The sequence below is a fragment of the Protopterus annectens genome, chromosome 2.part0 (genome assembly GCF_019279795.1).
Source record: "Protopterus annectens isolate FY-2018-M chromosome 2.part0, PAN1.0, whole genome shotgun sequence".
Taxonomy (NCBI): domain Eukaryota; kingdom Metazoa; phylum Chordata; order Ceratodontiformes; family Protopteridae; genus Protopterus; species Protopterus annectens.
Window position 1 is genome coordinate 516,195,484 of NC_056728.1, and position 24,736 is coordinate 516,220,219.

Sequence of the window (24,736 nt, forward strand, 5' to 3'; positions counted from 1 at the left end):
TTTATTCATTTCCTCTTCAGGAAAGTTATTTTAAAGCTAGCAGTGTTGTGTTTTAATGGACTGTCTTGATACTGTAACATAATTTTAAATGGACTGCTCATTTTTTCTGTCAGTTTAAAAGTGGTGTAAAGTAATGGAAAACATTTTTCTGTGGTGAAATTGTGTTTATTTTACTTATGTGGGGCTGGCATGGTGTTTTGGAGTGTTTTACTACATTTATCTATCAAAAAAGTAACTTTGTAGACTGGTAATGTGTACTGGCAAATGTTTATTTTCCCTGGGAAAGATGCACCATATTCGGCCCTTTTTCCTGCCTCAAAAAGGAAAAAAAATAAGCAAACAGCATTTGCCACCACAACAGGCTAGCAATTTGCCTCAGCAGCAGGTGGGTGACTCTGCTATGTCCATTTTCTGTACCAAAGATGATTCATCTTTTGCCCCAGATCCCTCTGGTGTAGTAACTACAGCCACTACGGATAGCAGATTAGCCACGTCCTCTGTTGTGTCAGAATAATGAGCCCATCCACAGGGAAGCTGTTGCTGCCATTAGTAACATGATTAGCCCTATTTTTCCTGTCAAAAAGAAATAGAAAACCAAGCATGTATCTACTCCTCCTCAGTTTTCTTTGGATAGGGTCTCACTCACTGTTTAATTTAAGCTATTGATCCTCATTGTAAAGTAGTTTCTGGTAAAAGACAGACATCTTTTCCTAAGGAGATTCAGGATTCTGAATCTGAACTATAAGATGCAGAGACTGATACAGTTTTTTTTCCTCAGACTTCTGAATCAGACTTAGATGAGAACTCAGTTTCTGATTCTCCCTGTGGGAGTTTCTGTTTCTCTAACACTATTGCTAAAATGTCTGAGAGTTTTCAGTGGGAGAAAACTGAAGTTTATCAGTCCCTCTGAAAATACTATAGTTCTTACAGAAGGATTTTCCAGAATCTACAATATGTGTGGTATTACTGTCTTCGGTTTTCCTAATCGTCAGCCAGATGCCCCTAAAAATGCAAATAGGATGTATAAAGTCACTCAGTCTTTTACATTTTTATACAGTATTCCCAAATTTGACCCAGCAGCTATAGCATTAGTTGATCCCACTGCTGCTAAACACTTAGTTAATTCCAGTCCAACTCTTTCTAATAAAGATAGGAAAATTATTGATAAATATGGGGAAAAAGTATATACTTTTGCAACTCTGATTTTCAGAATTTTGAACTGTCATGCTCATGAGGAATGTTTTATCTACAGTTTCTTCTTGTGAAGAAAAATCTACTTTAAATAACTTAGTTTGTTCTATTGCTCAGGTCACTACTCAATTGTTTATAGTCTGCATATGACTCTACTGATACTTCTTCAAGGACTATGGCCACTGGTACTGTTTTGATCTTTGCATGGCTGCATTCTCAGAACCTCCCAGATGATGTTAAAAATAAGAATATAAACTCTCCCTTGGATACAGATTTAGTGTTTGACTCTTTTGCTACAGAGGTAATCAAAAAGTGTGATGAAAATGGCAAGGTGATCCAAGGAATCTCTAAAATGTTTCCACCTTCCTTTTCTAAATTTTCCAAGGGATTTTCTATCTCCTCGTCCAATTTTGGCAAAAAAGGCAAATAAATAGTCTCAACAAAAGACAGGTAAACAGACTTTTAAGAAGAAATAGCAATGCGGGTTCCAATAGGAAGCCTTGACGCTCCCAAAACTAAGGACAGTCCAACAAGTCTAAATTACTATTTAAGAGACCTTGTGAACCCTTCCCACCCTGGCCCCTTTTTTACCAGAAAGTCTGAATCTCTGTTTTTCTCTTTGGCAACAGTTTCAGACATGAGTTCTGAAGATCATTCACCAAGGTTACAGATGGCAATGGATGGAAATTCTTCCTTTCTAGGGTAATTCCTTATTCTTCAGATCAGAGTCTTTTGTTTCAGCTACTTCTTCATCACGTGCTGTCCCAAGGAGTAATATAAGCAGTTCCTCCTTCCCAGGTGGGGAAAGGTTTTTATTAAAGAATGTTCCTACTATCAAAGAAAGAAAATAATTGGGGACCAGTTCTGGATGTCCCTTTCATAATCTGTTTGAGACAGCGCCCAAACTAAAAATGATGTAACTTCACAACCTGTTACTACTTCTTCCTCTTTCAAGTTTCCTAGTAACACTAGATTTAAAAGATGCTTATCATTACATCCCTATTCAACTAGACATCAGATGTTTCTTAAGGTTTTGTGTGTTTTTATCACATTATGAGTTCTATGATTTATCCTTTGGAATATGCACTTCACCGTGAGTGCTCACAAATTATTTAGCTCCAGTTATAGCTCATTGCAGGCTACCAAGTATACACGTTTCCATATTTAGACAACTTGCTTATCATTGCAGAGCTTTTTTTCCTTTTTCAGCGTGTCAGGAATCTCTCTCTCTTGGGTGAGAGATCTCTTACGCAAGCTTTAATTCCAAGAGAACATTCAAAAGTCTTTCTTGACTCCTTCACACAGGATTGTGTTCCTGGGATGTCAACTAGACACCTCAGTTCAAACAGCGTCTCTTACACAAGAAAAATAGATGTATTTCTAAGGTCTTCCACTCAGACTTCAGTCAATACGAGGCAGTACCTCAGTATTATGGGTCTCATGGCATCTATGATTTTCATGATACCCCTGTCAACACTTCACATGAGAAAAATACAGTGGTATCTGAAATCTCTTTGGTCCCAGCATCAATACCCTTTATCTTTTCAAATCCCAGTGTGGGGGGTTGTCAGAAGAAAAACATTTTGGTGGAGAAAACAGATATCCTTAAATCCAGATCTCCCTTTCCTGCTCCAAAGCAATCAGTCACCACATGTGCTTCTGACATTACTTGGAAAGCAGTTTCAGAAGGGATAAAAGTATAGGGAGGTGGGACATCAAGGACAGAAATATGAAGGAGATGCTTGACCCGAAGGCACTTAACTCCCTGAACCATCTTTTGTCCCAAGGACTTCTTCAAGTGGTTACATAATCAGTGTAACCACTTACAGGATGTATCAGTAACAATGCAGGTCCCTGGACATTTATTTTTTTTGTTTTTGCTAGCATTGTCCCTTTAGGGTTCCTAGTGCAGTCCAGTTAGGCTACGGACTGTTAGTGAGCTACTTCTTGTAGAGCAGGGTCTAATACGTTCAGATATTGCCTTCTATGTGACTCTGACCAAATCATTTCACCAGGCAGCATTCATGCGCTGCTCCTAAAAAGGGATACTTGGGTCCATTGGGCTGTCCCATGCAGTTAGCAGTGCATTTCACATTTATCTTTTAAATTTCTGCACCCTTGATAAGTTATCTGACTATGATTCGCTTGTTGTCTACTGGGTTGCCAGATGTTTTTTTTTCAATAAATGTAAGTTTCAAAGGAAAAGAAGTATTCTGTTGCTCATGCTAAGTCTGTTTTCAACATGAGAGGGTTTTGTTTTGTTTAACAAATAGCGGTCAGTGTTTTTGTTGTAAAATCTGAAATAAAAGTTTTAAATTAAATCCAAACCTCTGTAAAAGTAAAGGATATAGTATGCACACTTGATATATTTGGACAGTCGTAATTGCAATAGACAGACAAGTAATGAGATATTGATATAGCTGGATCGCAGTGATACATTACGCTGCCTAGGGCCACATTTATCCATTGTCTGATTCTGGATTAAGTCGCTTAAAATGCATAAAGGTAAGAAATGCTAACAGTACATTCCTAACATTATTAACAAAACAATAGAAAAATCTTACCTGATACCTTAAATATGTTTAAAATCTTTGCAGAACTACTGAAGAAAGATCACTCATAAAACAGCCCATACACAAGAACTTAGAGAAACTATCTAAATGTCGATTCCTATCGAAGTGGTGATTTAGGGAAAGAAAACAATTGTCATACGCCATAAAAATGAATAAGAAATAGTAATTCAAAATAAAAAACAGGAAATAAATGTACAAATGGTAATACAGAGGTCTTAATCAAGTAGCACACATGATAACTATTAAGATCAGGAAATTTGATTTTCCCATTTATTAAATACTTCATTCCATAATCTCATACTTTAGATATTTAGATATCACTCACCAAACAGATCCTTGAGTATTCTGAAATGCACACACACACACACACACACACACACACACACACACACACACACACACACACACACACACACACACACACAGTCATGGGCACACAAGCACACACACATACCCACACATATATATTCTCTCACTCTTTCCCAGTCTCAGAGAAATATCAAGGAACTTTTGCACCTGGGGTGACACACCCATTCTACAGTGTCAAAAGATAATGTAGTATATATACTATATATTAATAAGGCATTTACAGTGCCATAAAATAATGCAGTTAGCATAATATACATTAATAAGGCATTTACAGTGTCATAAAATAATACAGTATATATAATATATATTAACAAGGCATTTACAGTGCTGTAAAATAATGCAGTGTACATAATTTACATTAACAAGGCATTTACAGCACCATAAAATAATACAGTGTAATCTATGCTTCTCCATCACTTAATTTATATACATATATTTGATGACTGAGCATTTAAATTTACAATATAAGTTATACAAATCACCTACATGTACACAGAGTACAAACATTTGGCCATTGCATGGTTATACTCTAGAAAGAGTGCATTTTCCTGCTGAAATCCACTTGCATATACCTATTATGTTTCACAAGGCTTAATGGTTACCCTGACAAACTATGCAATACAGTATAGGAAGGAGTAAGGTTCAAGTAATGTGGCAGGTTAAATATAGCAAGGCAACAGTTTGGTCCGTTAGAAATTGCAGTGCAATGCAGAGAGGAGTTACGGTTCAAATGACAGCACAGAATGAACAAAGATTGTTCTGTAGATAGTATGCTTTTTCAGATGCTTTAATTAAAGCAGCTTTTGTGAACTACAATAAAAAATGTTCCTACTACCATCTAAAGCTATATATACTCAGAATTTTATACAAGTCAGTATGGTAAACAGAAGGAAATGGGACTTACTTCGTAATATTTCTGCAACAGAACTTTACAACAAACTTACCTCCAGAAGAAAACAAAATCCATCCATTAAAGGAAAACCACATTCAATATGTAAGTCTTTATTTTCCTGTAGAAGCCATATGCTTTGGTCAACCTTCCACTTTAAGTGAAACAATTAAATAAATGAACTTTCTGATCATATGTTATCATTAAAGGCTACTGAAGGATACAGAACATATCCTTCTTTGTACAGTTAGTTTGCTGAAATGAAGTAAGAGTCTGTTTTTGATGCTGTTCTTAAAATACATATTACATCCCATTACAGTCATACAAAATGATTCAACAGTGAACAAATCAGAGCAATCTGCACTGCTGCAAATGGAAAACAGCACATTAAAAATAAATGGATGGGAGGCAATATTTTAAAGCTTCTACAGAATGTAAAAAAACTCACTGTTTTGTTGCAGTTTTCCTTTAAAAAGTGCTATATATTGATGACACAACACACTGACAACACAGTGACTATACAAATGACAACATAAAGCAGACTACAAAAATGTACTTTGGTGAGAAAAGCATGCATCTAATATGGCAGGTTTTATTCTAAAGGGCTCATGCCAAAGCCATAGTGAGGACAGCGTTACTTTTGTTTTATATATATCTATGTATTTATATATCTATTTATAGATAATGTGTCGATATCAGTCACAAAAACGGGATACTATCTCTAGAAAGAGGAAGAGAAACTCTGGCACACCTTGTGGGTTGTACATGCTGACAGAAGGGTTGTTATAGACTGCAGATTCCCCAAGTAATGTATTATACGGATTGTTAGTGCCATGAGGACGGAGCAGAGCATTGGTTATAAGGTGATTAGCCATGGCTCCTGAAGCAGCCCGATAGAAAAACAAAGAAAAAAAGGTCAATCAGGCAAGTGCAATAAACGAAAGCATTAAGAATGATAACACTTGAAACAGTCTTGTTTCCCACAAGCAGCAAGCTTAACGTACTACAACTATGCCGGTAAATAAAGTGTCTGTGACCACATGAATGTTTGCACAATGCCATGTGTTGTGACAAAGCTACACTTAGAACATTCCCCAAATCCAAGCAAAAAAAAAAAATGCAGTCTGCAGTCACATGCTTGCCTTTCAAAGCAAAAGGCATCAGCTATGTACACAACAAAAAGCTTGGCAGGACAATGTAAAATACAAGAAATAATATACATTCAAGATCAACAAAAACTTTTATATTATATTCTTTGGTATTTTCAGTAGTACTGTTTTTCTGTTGATTAATGGAAAACAGTGCTGGTTAAGTTTATCACTTCAGTACTTTGGTAATCAGTCATAACACAATGCAACAGACATTCTCTAAGCTGCTGTCTTTTTCCATCAATACAACACAAGTGATCTTTAAGAAGTTTTGGTAGCAGAACCTTCCACCTCTATAAACTGATGAAACAAGACTGAAAATAAATCTAAACAAATCAATGTTTTTTGGGGCAGTAATTACTGTTTTATCTTACATTGTAATTTGATGCTCCTTTTTTTAGTAATCTACTAATTTTTCCTGTTTCATTCTTAATGTGCCTGACACTTGATCTCCTTAAGGATTTATTACAGTGACTCATTATACTTGCATATTTCACAGCTTAGACCCCTTGTCCTACTTCAAGTATCTCTATTTTTTTTTTAATGCAAGCAAAGATTATACAAAAAACATTGATAACATCACAGGTGCCATGAGACGGCCAACATGTAAATACCTGAAGCTGCTTGCTTGCATCGACAGTCATGTGACATTTCCATTATTTTCAGAGTTATCAATCTGAAGACTCCAAATAAATACATAGGCCGCATATGAAAAGGTGTGACTGTGCTTTTAAAAGCTAAAGAACTACTTTTCTTTCTTGTCTCCTAAGTGTGTTTTGATGTCCTGTGAGCACTCACGTGTGACAGCTGAATATGCCAAAGTCTAAGAAGAGTGCGCATGCCTCTGATTCTGAAAAGTCCACAAGCTGTAGGCCATGACTGTCACCTTATACTCCTGGATTCACATCCAGTGCAGGTAATACAGTGAAGCCTGTGCTGTCCTTCAAATAAGACATTAAACTAGGTCACAGGTAAAGGATTTGAAGGTATTGTAGTTCAGATGAATGTTATAAATAATCACAAATGGCATGAAAGACCAAAGGAGATCCCCAATATCCTGGGTATACTGCTCCCTTACACTGTAATCATCACCTAAAGGTTATAATGAAAAAGGACCACAGGTTCAGTGGAGTATACTCAGTGAACAAAATTAAATAAATATACATATAAACATATATATATATATATATATATATATATATATATATATATATATATAGATATATATATAGATATGCATATATACAGAGAGAGGAGGATTTCTGAACAAGATGTTTAATTTTCATGCCAAAATCTCTATTAGCACAGATTTCCTATTTAAATTTTTGTCTTCAGTGTCCAGGCTCCTTTTGTTACCCTTTAATGTCCCAAATTCTGTGCCATTTGATTCATATTCAACCCCATATTGCCATGAACAAAATGTAAAATGACTAATGTAAAAAGTTAGTCAACAAGCACTGTTAACATTTACCTGATTTTTTCTCAGCATAAAAAATTTGTAGGCCACTTTACAAATGGATGAATTCATATATTTTTGTTTTACTATGAATGAAACAAATTCTGCTAACTGAACGAAAATGTCTTTTGTTCTTCTAAGGTGATCTTTCACAAATATCCTTCGACATCTTCTAGGTACAAATAAATGTGGCAGATGTAATTTTTTTAAATATATAGACAGTACCTCCACGTTTGAACATCCAGATCAGGTAAAGACATATGAGTTGACATCAATGCCACCTGTGAAACAGAGCATTTAGTCTACTTGGCCCATTGCACAGTGTGCCGTAGTTTCTATGTAGGGAAGACAGACAAGTCTCTGAAGGAAAGAATACGTGAACACATTTATGCCATCCACAAAAAGAACAAAGTGAATGTCTTGGCCAGACACTATTAATAATGATGTAGAAACATGTCTTTAAATTTCTAGTTATAGGGAGAACATATGAGAGTATAAGAGGGGGGATCTATGGAACATCACTGAAGAGTTTGAAGCAAAGTGGATAGTAAGATTAAGGGCTGATAGAGGTCATGGATTAAACTAATATATACCTCTGCATCCTAAGTTAAAGTCTAGGAAGCTTTTTAGGTAAAATGTGCTGTGGAATTGTTCAGATGATAAATAACTGACTTCTTGTTACAGGTTTGTATGTGTTTTGGAGAACATCAGAGGAAAATATAAACATGTGCAGATATATTCTTTGTCCGTGATTGTAAATAGAAATGTCCTAAGTGAAAGCTTAGTCAGCTTTTTAGGCAAGATGTGCTGTTGAGTTGTTTGTATGATAAATTACTGACTTCTTGTTATAGGCTTATATGTGTTTTGGAGAACAGAAGTGGAAAATATAAATATTTGCAGATATATTCTGTGCTTGTGACTGTAAACTGAAATGTTATGGAAATTTGAATCTAGATACTTTATAAATAGGCTTTTAGAAGTGTATACATATACATTCAGATCTCTAGTACAGTTACTGGCATGTACCTAGTAGGATGTTGCTTTAAATTTGCTTGTTCATACCAGAACAATGTATTGGTTGATTTTAATCATGTGTCTCAAGAGGATATTTAAACTAAGAGCTGTTTTTAAAATGTATTAGACATCTGAAGAAGTGGGGTTACCCACGAAAGTGTTTGTGTCAAATAAAGATTTTTATACTGGATTCTACAGCCATCTCCAAGTCCTGGTGTTTTGCGTTGCATGGAGTTTATTCAAAGGCTACTGAACACACACTGTACTCAATAAACAGTTGGATGAGTGAAGTATAAAATAGTACCATGATCTCCCTGGAGTGACTATATATGCTTGTTAAAATTAGATGCATATTTATTTCTGCCTTTGGTAGGTAGTACAGGTCAGAGTTTAAATTGGAGTCTGTCTAGATCATTAAGAACAATCTCATTTTTATAATGTAACCATTTATTTTACAGTAATAATGTATATGTTTTTGTCAAATAATGTTACATTTGTTGACATTAAATGTGAGGTCATTATCAGGTTGTCAGGTCTGTATGTTTTTAAACTATATTGGAGAACTCTGGAATTTTTACTGAAGTAATCATGTTACCCAATTAGCCGTCATAAGCATATTTTGTTATTCAGTACCCCATTTTCCACATGTATGTCTGAGAAAAATATTAAAAAAAGAAAAAGAGTGACCCCCCCCCCATTACAGAGCTCTGTGTAACATCCCCACCATGACCAGGTGAGTCCTGCTACTTAACCACTAACTTGTTTAGTTCGTTTTAACTTGTTAACCTAGTAAACCTTCTGGAAACAGTTTTTTTCCCTTTCAGGGGTTGCCTGGGTGCACCATCTGGTTAACTGAGTTATTAAGAGTGACATAGCAGGCAAGTGGAGGTTAACAGGGCCAAACCCTGAACTACAGGAAGCTGCTTGTTAGCAACTTATAGCTTTCTTTAGTCCTTTGCATTTACTGACAGAACTTCAGAATTTTTACCTTTACATACTGAATTGCATGTGGAATGACATTTAATGCTTTTTAATTTGTCAATTATTCCCTTTTACTGAGTACTCTTGAATCCCTCAGCAAGCACAAGGTATGCAGCATGAGCATTCGATTATTTTTTTTGTCATTGTTTGGTAATTGCTCCTTTCACTGTTTTGATTTCAAAATGTAGCCATTCAACTTTTTTATTTTTCCCTCTTTTAGCAAGTACTGCAACTGGGAGTAAAAGTGGCAGGCATAAAGACAGACTACTTAAAGTCATGGTGGGAGTAAATGTGGCAGACATAAAGACAGACTACTCAAAGTCATGGTGGGAGTAAAAGTGGCAGGCATAAAGACAGACTACTCAAAGTCATGGTGGGAGTAAAAGTGGCAGGCATAAAGACAGACTACTTAAAGTCATGGTGGGAGTAAATGTGGCAGACATAAAGACAGACTACTCAAAGTCATGGTGGGAGTAAAAGTGGCAGGCATAAAGACAGACTACTCAAAGTCATGGTGGGAGTAGAAGTGGCAGGTATAAAGACAGACTACTCAAATACATGGTGCAGCATATATTGGTATCAGTGGCTCAGAAGGTAGTACTTTCCTTTGAGGTCAGCAGTATCAGAGGGCTGTAGGTTCTATCCACACACCAAATGTCTGGATTCATTTTCTAGCATTGACACTGCAATTAGTATGGTGAAAGAAGATCCACTCTTAAGACTTTAAGCTGAGGTCCCCATCAAAGAGAGTTGATGATAGCTTAGGTGGATGAGGGTCTCATCTACCAAAGTTGATGACAACCTAGGTGGATGAAATTCCTATCTGCCAGAGTCATCAATAACTTAGGTTGATGAGGTTCCAAAGTTGGATGAGGTTCCTATCTTCCAGAGTTGTTGGTAGCTTAGGTGGAGGAAATTCCTATCTGCCAAAGTTAAGGTTAATGACATTCTCATCTGCCATAATTGGCAATAATGTAGGTGTATGAAGTTCCTATCTGCCAGAGTTGGCAATAGCGCAGGTGTATGAGGTTCCCATCTGCCAGATTTGGCAATAATTTTGGTCAATGAGGTTCCAGTCTGCCAAAGTTGGTGATAGCATAGATGAATGATGTTCCAATCTACCAAAGTTGGTGATAGCATGGATGGATGAGGTTCTTTCCAAAGTTGGAGAAAGCCTAGGTGGATGAGGTTCCAATTTGCCAAAGTTGGAGATAGCTTAGGTGGATAAGGCTCCAATCTGTCAATAATGGAGAGAGCTTAAGTGGATGAGGTTCCCATCAGCTAAAGCAGGGGTGGATGAGTTTCCCATCTGCTATGGCAGAGGTGGATGTGGTTCCCATCTATCAGAATTGTCAATACAGTAAATGTATGATGTTCCCATCTGCCAAAGTTGGTGATAGCTTAGATGGATGAGGTGCCAATCTGTCAAAGTTGGTGATAGCATAGGTGGATGAGGTTCTGTCCAAAGTTGTAGATAGCTTAGGTGGATGAGGTTCCAATCTGTCAAAGTTGGTGACAGCATAGGTGTATGATGTTCCTTCCTAAGTTGGAGATAGCTTAGGTGGATGAGGTTCCAATCTGCCAAAGTTGGAGATAGCTTAGATGGATGAAGTTCCAATCTGCCAAAGTTGGAGATAGCTTAGGTGGATGAGGGTCCCATCTGCTAAAACAGGAGTGGATGAGTTTACCATCTGCTAAAGCAGAGGTGGATGCAGTTCCCATCTATCAGAATTGGCAATAGAGTAAGTGTATGATGTTCCCATCTGCCAAAGTTGGTGATAGCTTAGATGGATGACGTACCAATATACCAAAGTTGGTGACAGCACAGTTGGATGAGGTTCATTCCAAAGTTGGAGATAGCTTAGGTGGATGAGGTTCCAATCTACCAAGGTTGGAGATAGCTTACGTGGATGAGGTTCCAATCTGCCAAAGTTGGAGATAGCTTAGATGGATGAGGTTCCAATCTGCCAAAGCTGGAGATAGCTTAGGTGGATGAGGTTCCAATCTGCCAAAGTTAGAGATACCTTAGATGCATGAGGTTCCAATCTGCCAAAGTTGGTGATAGCATAGGTCGATGAGGTTCCTTCCAAAGCTGGAGATACTGTAGCTTAGGTGGATGAGGTTCCAATCTGCCAAAGTTGGAGATAACTTAGGTGGATGAGGTTCCAATCTGTCAAAGTTGTAGAGAACTTAGGTGGATGAGGTTCCGTCTGCTAAAGAATAGGTGGATAAGGTTCTCATCTATCAGAATTGGCAATAGTGTGGGTGTATGAGGTTTCCATCTGACAGAGTTGGCAATAGCATTGGTTTATGGGATTCCCATCTGTCAAGGATGGTAATAGCTCAGGTGGATGAGGTTTCCATTTACAGAGTTGGTGATACCCTAGATGGATGTAAAAGATCCCTTGGTACGTACCAAAAAAAAAGGGTGGGGTACAGGTTCTTAATTAGTGGTAACAAAACAAATGCATATTGCACAGAGGTTACAATACATCAGTGAAACACTGTTGAATGTACAAAAATCATAATTCCATCACAGCATACTGCATATAGCAAAAGTACATCTGAGAAACCAAATATTCTGTGATGAATACATTTCTCAGAATGAACTAGCTATACTGTAATTATAACAATTGTGCATATATTCAAACAAGGTTCATCAAAAAAGAGAGAGAATGCATTCTTTTGAAATTGTGATGGTAACGCCTTCCAAAATGCCTGGATCCCACAGCAATGTAGAGAAATAAGATCAATATTTGTCACTCCTCCATGAAACACCATCTCTTTAAAGTTTTATAAAAAAGGGTATTTGTTTTTCTTTAATTCTATCACAAACATAAAAAATATCACAGATTATGCCAGTCAAAAGTGTATCTCCATCACACATTTGTACAAAAAGGGTCATTTCATTACTTCATGACATACTATATAACACCATACCACATCTAATGAGCCATACTTTCCATAATACGTATATAAATGTCTAGTAAAATAATACAAAGGCATGCAAAATAGTTTCTAATTCAATACAAAAGCAATTCACTTCCTTTTTTGTGCTTCTGTATAACATTTGTCCTTTTATAGTTATGCGTGTATGTGTTAACTTGAAATACAAATCTTGTATGTACACATATTTTTTTTTAGAAGCCAAAAATCCAAATGAACAAACCAAAGAAAGGAATAAAAGCAACCAAAGGAGTAGTCCACACGTTTATCTGAAGAAGTCCTGATTACTAATCGAATGAAAAGCACTTCACTGAATAAATCCTGTGTGGACTACTCCTTTGGTTGCTTTTGTTGCTTTCTCACACATCCTAACTGTAAAACATTACAATTTCATATGGTAACATTTTCCATCTCTGTTCTACATACTTAGCATTCAGAGTTAGTTTATACCACAATAAACAATTTTGACTCATGTATTTAAAAACTCACATTTATTTTCTAAACTTCTAACTGTTAAATCTCTTGATGATGCAGTTTTAGTCTGAATTGGAAGATTCCATTTCTGAAAAAAGTCCTGATAAGTAATAATAAACTGAGATTTAAATCTCCCTTAACAGAGCCCCATAAATAATTTATGTAAACTGTTCCACAAATAAACAGTATGTGACACTATAGTTGAACATACTCTTTAGTTTGATATAATATTACTTTCTTCAATGGATTTAAACAACTTTTCCATATATTTACCAGGCTGTGGATGGTGATTCTTTACTGAGACTAAGCAAAAATTCCTTAAGATTCCAAAAGCAGGATAAGTTATTTCTTACACTTATTTCATTGAATTGCATTTATGTAACGGTTAAATTGTGCTATACAGTTAATCTACTACATTTTGCACTGTTATAAAGCTTTTTTACTGTTTCACTGCATTTATGTACTGTTTTATACTGTTTTAACTGTATTTTTCATTGCTAGATACTGTTTTATTACTCTAATTGCATGTTTACTGAACTACTTAACTGTAAACTGCTTTTTCATACTGAGAGTTGTATTTTCTGTTTGTGAGTGCTTTTCTGTGTATTTTTTTGGAGGTTTCTGTGTTCTAGTCAAGTATCATATAAATGATTTGTTTGTAGTTAAAAGCATTTTCTAGAGTCTCCATGCTCCTTTATCTGTCTAAAACTTTCATTTAGTGGCTACAGCTAGTAGCTGTAATAGTGTGCATTACTATAATTGCATTTTTATTTAATTACTAAACTGTAAACTGCTTTTTCATACTGAGACTAGTAATTTCTCTTTGTGAGTGCTCTTTCTATGCATTTATCATGAGGTTTCTGTGTTCTGCTCAGGTGGCATAATCTTGATAGAGGCCTGCTGTTGTCCTGGCCTGGTAGTTTTGTTTATTGAGTTTCCTGTGTTTCTGGCAGCCATTTTCTGCTGATAGTCTGTTGTCTTCATTATTATTGAGAGTAACAGGGTTTCCTGACCTTCTGTAGCATGAGTGATTGAGTAACAGCAGGGGCTAGAAGGACTGAGTAGTAATTTGATCTTCTTAATTCTTCCATCCTTTCTGGTATATAAACCCTGTGCCTGCAAAAGGCTATGCTTGTATTTACCAGGCTGTGGATGATGATTCACTACTGAGGCTAAACAGAAATTCCTTAAGATTCCAAGAGCATGATAAGTTTTTTTCTTACACTTATTTCATTAAATTGCACTTCTGTAATGCTTATAATTGTGCTATACAGTTAACCTACTACATTTTGCACTGTTATCAAGCTTTTTTTAGTTTCACTCCATTTATGTACTGTTTTATACTGTTTTAACGGTATTTTTCATTGCTAGACACTGTGTCATTACTCTAATTGCATGTTTACTGAATGACTTAACTGTAAACTGCTTTTTCATACTGAGAGTTGTATTTTCTGTTTGTGAGTGCTTTCCTGTGCGTTTTTGTGAGGTTTCCGTGTTCTAGTCAGGTATCATATAACTGATTTGTTTGCAGTTAAAAGTATTTTCTAGAGTCTCCTTGATCCTTTATCAGTTTAAAACTTTCATTTAGTGGCTACAGCTAGTAGCTGTAATAGTTTCTCACCCCCCCTATTGTTGTCTTGTCTTATACTTGGTGGCTTTGCAGTTGCCCGCCCATACTGTATATTTGATCTAGGACAGTCTAGTGTCATTAGTTCATTCTACCTAAAAGAGAGAGAACATTTGTGTAGGCCAACCCACTTAGATTCTTAACCTTGAATTATCTTCTGCTCCAGCTTTCTCCTTTTCCACTTTAATAAAAAAAAATTCTAAGCTTGTTTCCCCCCTTTCCTGTAACGAGACTAGTTCATATACAGAGTTGCTGTACCCAGGACGGTTTGTAAGCTTCTGAGCCCCCCTCAAGCCTTTCTGTGTAGTAGGGAGTAGATAAGCACTAGGTAGCCCATCTACCACAAGAGGAGTGGTTCCTGGCTCAGAAATTGTAGTTTATTGGCTGTTTGGACAGTTTTCCATCTCTATCAACTTTCCAGTTTAAAAGCCCATGTTTGCTGTTGTTTCCTGCCTTTCCTGCAACTAGTCTAGTCCAGATACAGACTTGTTGTATCCAGGACTGTTTGTAAGCTTCTGAGTGGTGCCAGAGTCTGCTCTTCAAATTTTCCCTTAGCTCTACTAATTCTCTCCATTCCTGCACTTATACTACCTTATTAGTCTAGCATGTTACCAGACTTCTTGTAGCAATTATTGTAGCATACAAGTGTTACCAGCATTAAACATTCTACAAGAAAATAGAGCTAGTACTTATTATCAATGCCCACCCCTCCAGGCATGTCTAAAGGTCAGTTCCCTGTGCTTTCTCCTATTAACCTGGTGAACTTGGGCATCATGAGGCAATGTAGCAACTGCCTCATGTACACCGACAACCCTCTCCTCTTACCTTCCAACACTCAGACTTGCGAGAGATGCACTTATATATCCAAATTGGAAGCCACGCACTCTCCAGCCAAGACCGAAATAGCTGGTCAAGAGGAGAAGATCAACACTTGCACCACACCACATGGAACAATTAGCCCTTCGGAACCGGAACACACACCAGCACTGCCTTCAAATAAAACACAAACCAAACACCCACCTTTGCGGAGGCTCTCAATACAAATCTTTCCAATCAGCAGAGATGTCCAAGGCAGAAACGCACTCGACCACCACAACACAACACTAATTATGAGACACATAATTCTCCTAAACAGCGTGCCACTCAACCAAAGCCCCTAAGGCAAAACAGCATGCCCAACACACTAGTCTGGATCCCACACAGTTTGGTTTTGTGAAGGGTAGATCATGCCTGCTCAACTTGGTTAACTTCTTTGAGTCAGTCACCAGAGCTGTGAATGAAGGCAAAGTGGTTCGTACAGCCTACCTTTATCTGGCCAAGGCTTTTGATATCATTCCCCACCCAGGAATCATAGAAAAACTCACTAAGCTTGGCATCAACCCCTATAACACTAGGTGGGTTGCAAACTGGCTCACAGATAGAACCCACAGTGTGAAAGTAGCTGACTCCAAGTCAGACTGCCGATTAGTAATGAGTGGAGTCCCACAGGGTTTGGTCCTGGATCATCTCCTGTTTGGTATCTAATTCTCTGAAGTCCAGGCCAACATGAAGGGGTTCTGGCTGACAGAGTTTGCAGATGATTGTAAGTTGGGAGCTATTATTAACTTCCCAAGTGATGACATCCAACAGAATGGTCTCACTGTGACCAATGACTGGTGTCAGAACCATGGCCTTAAGTTCAATGCCAAAAAATGGGTCGGCATCCCCTTTTGGAAAAAAATGGTTCCCATGAATTACCACATTGATGATAGTCCACTGAACACAGAAGGTGTTATAAGAGATCTGGGAACACAGATTGACAGCAACCTCTGTTTTGATCACCACATTGCCACTGTGGTCAGAAAGTCCTTCTATGTGGCACATCTCATTACTAACGGTTTTGCATCCAGGATGAAAGAGGTCATTGACTCCCTCTACTCTTCCCTTATTAGGCCAATCATCGAGTACAATGCCCCATTTGGCATGTACCTCACTAGACACCTGCAACAACTGGAGAGGCCACAAAAGTACCTCACAAAGAGGATCCTAGGCCTTAAACACTTGTCCAACATGGACAGACTCAAAAAACTCCCAACTATTCTCTGTCTCATATTGCCTTCTTAGAGGCGATCTGTACTTGACTTATAAAGCCATGTCTGACCCAGCTCTATTAGAAATGCTACATCTAAAGAAATCCCAGTCCTTCCACACCACATGTTCCAGAGACCTTAACCTCATTACCACAATTAACAGAACATGCTGGAGGGACAGGTTCATAACCCAGAGACTGCCCATGCTATGGAACAGACTTCCCATACATGTCAAGCAGAGCAACTTGCTGACCTTCTTCAAGAGAAATCTTGACGAGTGAATGGGTAACAGAAAATTCACCCCAGGGATAACTCCAGTGGCTCTACTCGACAGAGGCACTGGGAACTAAGGTTAGGTGGCACTATGCCAGGGTAATCCTATGGCTAGGCTTGTAAAGGCCCCGGGTCCATCAGCCTAGTACACACCTATGAACCTATATTAGTCTAAAAAAAGCAGTCATATAACTTCTCAATCATTTGACACAAGAATATTCTTGCAAAATAGGTTCTTACGCCCAGTAAATAGGATGTTATCACACATTCATTGTTAACATAAGGGATTTTGTACAGACATCACATTTTTAACCATGTGTTCCATTTTTTTTCAATTGTATCCAACCAAAACTAATAAATATCCAGATTTCATTACAAATTCCAGGATAAGTGAAGCTATCGTTCTTTAACAAAACACTTGCAATACAGCATCATTACCAAATCCTTTAACTTTATGGCTATTTATATGGCTATTCATATTTAAGCATATTCCCAAAATGCCTCCTGAATGACTCATAGAATCTGATAAACAATATAAGGGCCAATTTAGTCTGACAAGAAAATTGACAAAAGAGGCCTACACAAAGTTTCACATCACTACTCAAAGTACAATGCTCTGACAGCACAATTTTTTAATTCCTCTTGACACAGAAACAGTGGAGCCAACATGTGCATGAATTAAAAGCCTAACAGAAGTTTTAGTATAAACATAATTTATCCAGTTTTAAAACTATACTTCAAAGCAAATTAATTATAGCATTGGAGATATAGTTTCATGTAGTATTTTGTCACAAGCCTTGTTTAAATCCATTGACCAAACTCACCAGATATTTCTGAGAAGAGTTTAAAATAACAAATTCCTTTTTTACCCAAACTATGCATTGTACAGACCTGACTGAAAGCCACCCATCTGCTACTCCTAAGTACTTTTACTGACTTTTAATTTAGACTGGTCTTGATTGTATAATTTTACTAAATATTTTATATGTGCACTTCTCTAATGAACTAGGCCTACAGTTCTCTATTTTTATTTTCCATAAACAATTTGACAGCTTCTTTGTATAATAAGCTGAACTTCCAGCTGTACAGAACATCATTTCGTGAGCTCTGTTCTTAATATATTTTAGGAACCTCTTTATTTCTGCTTTAGTGATTTTACTATCAAGAAAGTTCACCTCCTCAACTTTTAAGTTTATCCCTACATGACTAGTTATTGATACTGTTATTGAAACTGCTCCTGGCTTCCATGTAGCAAACTTTTCATAGGTTCATAGGTTGGTACTAGGCTATCGGCCCTAGGGCCTATACAAGCCTAGTCATAACAATTCCCTGGATATTTCTTCCCACAATATTTACTTCCCTGGACCCTTTTCTAGCAGGGCGACTAACATGATCCCTGGGGTGAATTTTCTACCTCACATCCAATCATCAAGGTTCCTTTTGAAGAGGTCCAAGGAGGCGCTCTGCTTGACATGTATGGGCAGTCTATTCCAGAGTATGGAGAGTGTCTGAGTCAGGAACCTATCCCTCCAGCATGTTTTGTTAATTGTGATGGCAAGGTTTCGATCCCTGGAGTGTGTGGCTCTGAGGGATTGGGATTTCTTTAAGCGGAGCATGTCCATTAGCTCAGGGTTTGACATGGCCTTGTATGTTAAGCAGAGATCACCTCTGAGTAGACGATATGCCACAGAGTATAGCTGGAGTTTTTTTTAGATGGTCAGCATATAGCATCTGCTTTAGGCCTGTGATGCTTTTAGTGAGATATTTCTGTGGCCTTTCCAGCTGTTGCAGATGTCTTGTGAGGTACATACCAAATGGGGTGTTATACTCTACAATGGGTCTAATGAGGGATGAGTATAGTGGATGAAAATCCCTTAGTGATGAGGTGTGCCACATAGAAGAATTTCCTGACTGTTGTGGCGATGTGGTTATTGAAGGTGAGACCACTGTCCACCTGTGTCCCTAAGTCTCTCATCACACTATTGATGTTTAGTGTACTGCCACCTATGTGGTAATTCATGGGTACATGTTTTTTTCCAAATGGATAGCTATATATTTCTTGGAATTAAGCTTGATCCCATGGCTTTGGCACCAGGCATCTGTTTCTGTAAGGCCCTTTTGTAGAACTTCCACATCATTTGGGGATTCAGTAATGGCTCCTAGTTTGCAGTCATCTGCGAACTTTGTTAGCCAGAGTCCCTTAGTGTTGGCCTGTACTTCAAAGAAGTAGAAGACAAACAAGAGTGGTCCCAGGACTGAACCCTGAGGTACTCCACTTGTCACTTGTCTGGAGCTGGATTTGGAGTCAGCCACTTTTACAGTCTGGGTTCTGTCAGTAAGCCAGTTGGCAACCCGTTGAGTGATGCAGGGATTTATGCCCAGCTTAGTAAGTTTATGTATGATTCCAGAGTGGGGGATTGTGTCGAAGGCCTTGGCGAGGTCCAGATAGGCCGTGTGGACTGCCTTTCCCTCATCCACATCATCTGGAGACTGATTCAAAGAAGTCAATCAGGTTCAGGAGACAAGCTTGGCCCTTCATGAACCCAAACTGGGTGGGGTCCAGTGTTTGAAGGTTGCCAATCTCTTTGTTTATAAGTTCCATGATAATGCGTTCCATGCCCTTGCAGATCAGGCTCGGCAGAGTGATGGGACTGTAGTTCCCGGGAACCAAGGTGGATCCCCCCTTGTGGAGTGGGATAACTGTAGCTGTATGCCCCTCAGTGGGCACGAAGCCTGAGGTGAGGCTATGGTTAAACATGACACTTAGGTGAGGGGCCAGTTCATTTTGTAGTTCATGTAGTACACAGCCTGGGATGTCATCTGGTCCCAAGGATGCTGTAGCCTTAGCTTTGGAGAGTGTGGTTTCTACCTGTGTGGCCATGACTACCGGAATTTGGCAATCTTTTGGTATTGAGATGGGCCCTTTAGGGGTTGAGAGGGGGGTGAAGTTGGCACTAAATCGATCTGCCAGGATATTGGCAATATCCTTGGGATCAGTACATTTAATGCCATTCTGTTGTAGCTCACAGCAGATCTGAGCATTGCCATTTAGATTCTTGACATAACTATAGAATGCCTTGTGGTTGTCTTTGGAATTTTTGGCAATTTTATTTTCGTAACTAGCTTTTGAGGATTTTATAAGGGATCTCAGCTTCTTACTGAGGCTAGTGAGGGAGTTTTTTGCATCCTGGGATTTTCTTCTTTTCTGCAACAGTTTCTTCCTTCTGTTGTATAGTTTGTTTAAAGCAGGGGACCACCAGACTGGCTTCCTTTTTTTGGAGGAGAGCATCTTGGTGCTATTTGGGATGGCACGATTCATACACGAGTGGATGTGCTCGTACAGTGCCTTAGTGTAGGATTCAGCAGTCGAACTTTCAGATCCCATCTGCATGGATGTCATGAAGTTTGTCACTTCTGAATTCAGTAGCATGAAGTTGGCTTTGGAGAATTTTTTTACGGAGGTTTCCTTACTAGGGGGGTGGGGGTGGGATGTGGATGTCAAGGGTGATTTGCTTATGGTCAAACCTGACCAATGAGGGGGTGACCACTGGTGTGGAGCATCTATCTCCCATGTTGGTAATGACCAGGTCTAGGATATTGGAGCCCCTGGTGGGACAATGGATTAGTTGATCCAGGGCACTTGAATTTATGAATTCTAAGAACCGCTGGGAAAAGGTGTTGGTACCCGAGTAGTTTTCCCAGTTAATGGCAGGGTAGTAGAAATCACCCAGTATTAGGGTGTTTGGTTGTATCTTAATATTTTCCATTATGCTTAAAAATGTGTAGTGAGAATCTTGAGGCATGGTGGGGGATCTGTTGCAAGCTACAATTTGGATTGCAGTCTTACCTAGTGTTAGTTGTACCTGGAGAATTTCGGATGCATTGTGTTGGGCAACTAGCCTGGAGGTGTGAGTATCCTTGGTGAATATGGACACTCCTCCACCTTTAGTGTTTCGGCCTTGGTTTTGTGGCCGAAAAGTGTGGTAAGAGTTGTAGGCTGGTATTGCAGGGGTGCTCTCTGGACCCTTAAACCAGGTCTCAGTTACTGCACAGATATCGATGTTCTCCATTTTTAGGAGTGCCACGAGAGAGTGCATTTTGAGGTTTAGACTTCTAGAATTGAGTAGCATTTCCTTCAGATTTTGCATGCTTGTATCTGTTATGGTGGTGATTTTGTCCTTTGAACCTTGCCTAAAAGTAAATTTAGCAGTAAATATCCTTCTGTATTTTATAACAATAATGTGCTACCCTTCCAAATTATTCTAACTTCTCCATTTAACATAATCATACCCTCGTTCTCCATTTTAATAGCTTGAGCACAGAGAGTTACTTCCTCATTGTTTTCAACATCTCCGCCAAAGACATGCCATTCTTTTTTTTTAATGTGTAAATGGGGAATTTGATGGTGTCCTGTCAACTCACACATAGTTAGCATAAACACCACCTAAGGTCTCCACTGAAAACTAGCCATGCCTAACTGGACAACGTTTATCAACAAAATAAACAAAGAAATATGAATCAATGAAAGAAAAACATGAAGAAAGGAACATAATCTGAGTTTAGTTATTTTTTTATGTATTTATGCTTTGTTGATCAGGATACTCCCACTACGCTTGTGGCCTCTTTACAGCATAGACCAGAGATAGTATTCACATTGGCTACAGGAAATGTGGCTAGGACACCAGGGAAATCTCCCTACTCATTTCAGTAAGTGTTATGAGATCTTTTGCATCTCACTGACCTGCCATCAGATGGGATATTTATGTTATGTTGCACTACCAGTACTGGAAAAATTAGTCTAACTTCTTTTGGTGGGAATAGAACCTACAGCCTTCTGATCATCCAGCACCAAATGTCAGTGTGCAACCTGATGAACCACTGATACTGCCTGCATTACCATTACAGGCAAAAAAATGGCATTTCAGTTCACAAAGAATAACATTCTCAGTCAGGAAAATGACAACATGACAAAAAAAGAAATAAGAAGGATGGAAGAAACCATGAGCTACTACTAATGGGGGGTGATCTTGTCAAATGTTAGCTAAAGTAGCTATACAACAGCCTTCACTTACAAACAGAGTTTGTCTGAATGCCCTGCATGGCAAATTTCTCAAACAGTTTGTGTTAGCAATTAGAAATGTGGGACATTTACACCCAAATACAGGTAGTACTTCCAGTTACAGACTCTGACAAGGACTGTGGTTTATAGTAAATACAACAGCAAAATATACCAAAGTAAGAACAGAACACTTCAGGTAGGATGCCTCTGGAAAGAAATGTAACATACCACACAAAAGCATTACAACACAGTCTAGAACAAGAGGTAGAAGAAATGAGAAAATGTAAACTGTTATCATAAAGCCAAGAATTCAACTCAATTAAAAAATATGATGGAAAAAGTCACTATGGTTCTCAAAAACAAGTGGCTGGATGTTTGAAGGGAAATTACAGCATAGATTTGTTAGCACTGAAACAAAAATGAAGCTGTCCACTATTTCACAAATGCAACACCTTACATATGAACTTATGCATAAACAGCACACACTGACAAGGTGGCACATAAATCATTCAGCCCGAAGCCCTACAAATGTACCTGCTCATAAATTATTTATCCTAAGTGAAGTACTACAGTGTTAACTCACATTACACTCTAGGATGTTACTGTGGAAATGGGAACATTAATTCCCTTAACTTGCAATACCTGCAGTTATTTAGTTTACTATTTATGCATTTATTTCTTAACCAGATAAGTGGGTTGGTCTCTGGAACATTTTACCTTTTCAGCCATGATCCAGGCCACAGCTGTAAATATAAATTAAAAAAGTGTTTGTGTGTGTGTGTGGAGGGGTCTTACAGTTGGTTGAGCCCAAAGTCCTCAAACACAAGTTCCATGAAGAGAAGGGCTCGCCTGTGCTACAGCCTGTGTGACCAGTGCTCAAACTTCAGCAAAGCATTCTTCTTTACAAAGTGCAGAACTGCTTGTGGAGCAGACAATTTGGGAAAGGAAAGGGGGGGGGGGTTAAGTTTAGGGAATGATTGAAGGATAGGGTTATGAAGGGGGAAATGGATTATAGATTTAGGTAGGGATCAGAGGGTATCAGGAGATTAGGGTTTGGGAGGAAGGAATATTTTAGGTTTAGGAAGCAATCAGAAGATTAGGGTTATGGAGGGGAGGAGAGGAGGATTTTAGGTTTAGGGAGCAATGGAAAAGTTAGAGTTAAGGAGGGTAGGGAGATTTTAGGTTTAGGGAGCGATGGAAAGGTTAGAGTTAAGAAGGGTTGGGAAATTTTAGGTTTAGGGAGCGATGGAAAGGTTAGAGTTAAGGAGGGGTAGGGAGATTTTAGGTCTAAGGAGCAATCAGAAGGTATCAGAACGTTAGCGTTAGGGAAGGAAGGGGGATTTTATGCTTCAGGAGTGATCAGAAGGTATCGGAAGATTAGGGTTAGGGAGGGGGGATTTTAGGTTTAGGAAGAGATTAGAAGATTAAGGAGGGAGATTCTGGGTTTTGGGAGCAATCAGATAGTAAAAGTTAGAGATGGAAAGGAAATTTTAGGTGGGAGTTTTTAGGGTAAGGGACATGCTTCTGGGAGAGACAGTTGTCCTATTGTTTCTTCATGGAGATCAAGTTAATGGGAGTTAGGGCACTTACCAACATGAACAAGTGGCTGCAGGGAAGTGTGTCATAAGTTAATGGTACGTAAGCATGTGTACTAGACCAGTGTGTGTGTGTGTGTGCGTGTGTGTGCGTGTGTGTGTGTGTGTGCGTGCGTGTGTGTGTGTGTGTGTGTGTGTGTGTGTGTGTGTGTGTGTGTGTGTGTGTGTGTGTGTGTGTGTGTGTGTGTGTGTGTGTGTGTGTGTGTGTGTGTGTATGATTAGATCTAAAGCACATTTGACTAAAAAGTAAACAATGGTACATTTGATGAAATACTTATTTGATCTAAACCACAAATAACTGAATCACTTCTAAATGAAAACAATATAAGCCTATAGATAATAACAGTTGGTGTGGTTTTGGAGCTTAGGAATTACAATGCGAATTACTGCAGATCGGTATTAGATCCTTGCTACTTACTACTTTTATGTTGTTCCTCCATGTTTAGAATTTCAAGACTGTGTGTGTGTGTGTGTGTGTGTGTGTGTGTGTGTGTGTGTGTGTGTGTGTGTGTGTGTGTGTGTGTGCGCGTGTGCGTGTGTGTGTTTATGTGTGTGTGTGTGTGCCATATGTCTTAACTTCTAAGCACAAGAAATCTGGACAAACCCTAACATAATCCTGGGACAAAAGCCCAAAAATAAGGACACATTTTATATAGTGCTCTTACAGATTTAAAAAGTTGGTAGAATAACAGCATTTGTCTTAACTTGCCTTTTTTTGAAGGAAATGAAGTCTGAAACTCAAATGTATGACATTATTTAGTTATTTCAATCCTCAGTGATTTGCCAAAAAAACAGAAATTTTATGAGGAATATGTCAAAAATATGAGGCAAAAATCTAGGCATTCTGTGAAAATCTGGACAGTTGAGAGGTCTGTGCCAGCAGTGGTTTAGTGTGTCAGGAGTATTCTCTTTTCTCCACTGTTGTAACTCAGGGTTAGTATACTTACATTAGGGGGGTATGGGCAATGCAGAAGGGCTATTTAGTGTATGCGGCATTTTTAAATGAAGTGTTTCAATATATGGGATTTTGATGAATTAGTGCATCTAATCAATCAATGTACTTTTAGAAGGA

The 24,736-nt window shown here is 38.4% G+C and overlaps 1 protein-coding gene across 15 annotated transcripts in view; it reads right to left on the minus strand.

The window, feature by feature from the left end:
* Positions 1 to 24,736, minus strand: part of ADGRL3 (adhesion G protein-coupled receptor L3) — a 3,684,852-nt gene that overhangs the window by 20,311 nt on the left and 3,639,805 nt on the right. For 10 of the 15 annotated variants that reach the window (XM_044060915.1, XM_044060918.1, XM_044060917.1 and 7 more), the window contains one exon: positions 5,774 to 5,902. The exons of the other annotated variants lie outside the window; for them this stretch is intronic. In XM_044060915.1, the coding sequence (XP_043916850.1) occupies positions 5,774 to 5,902 (129 nt within the window). The remainder of the gene's footprint in view (positions 1 to 5,773; positions 5,903 to 24,736) is intronic. 15 annotated transcript variants of the gene reach the window in all.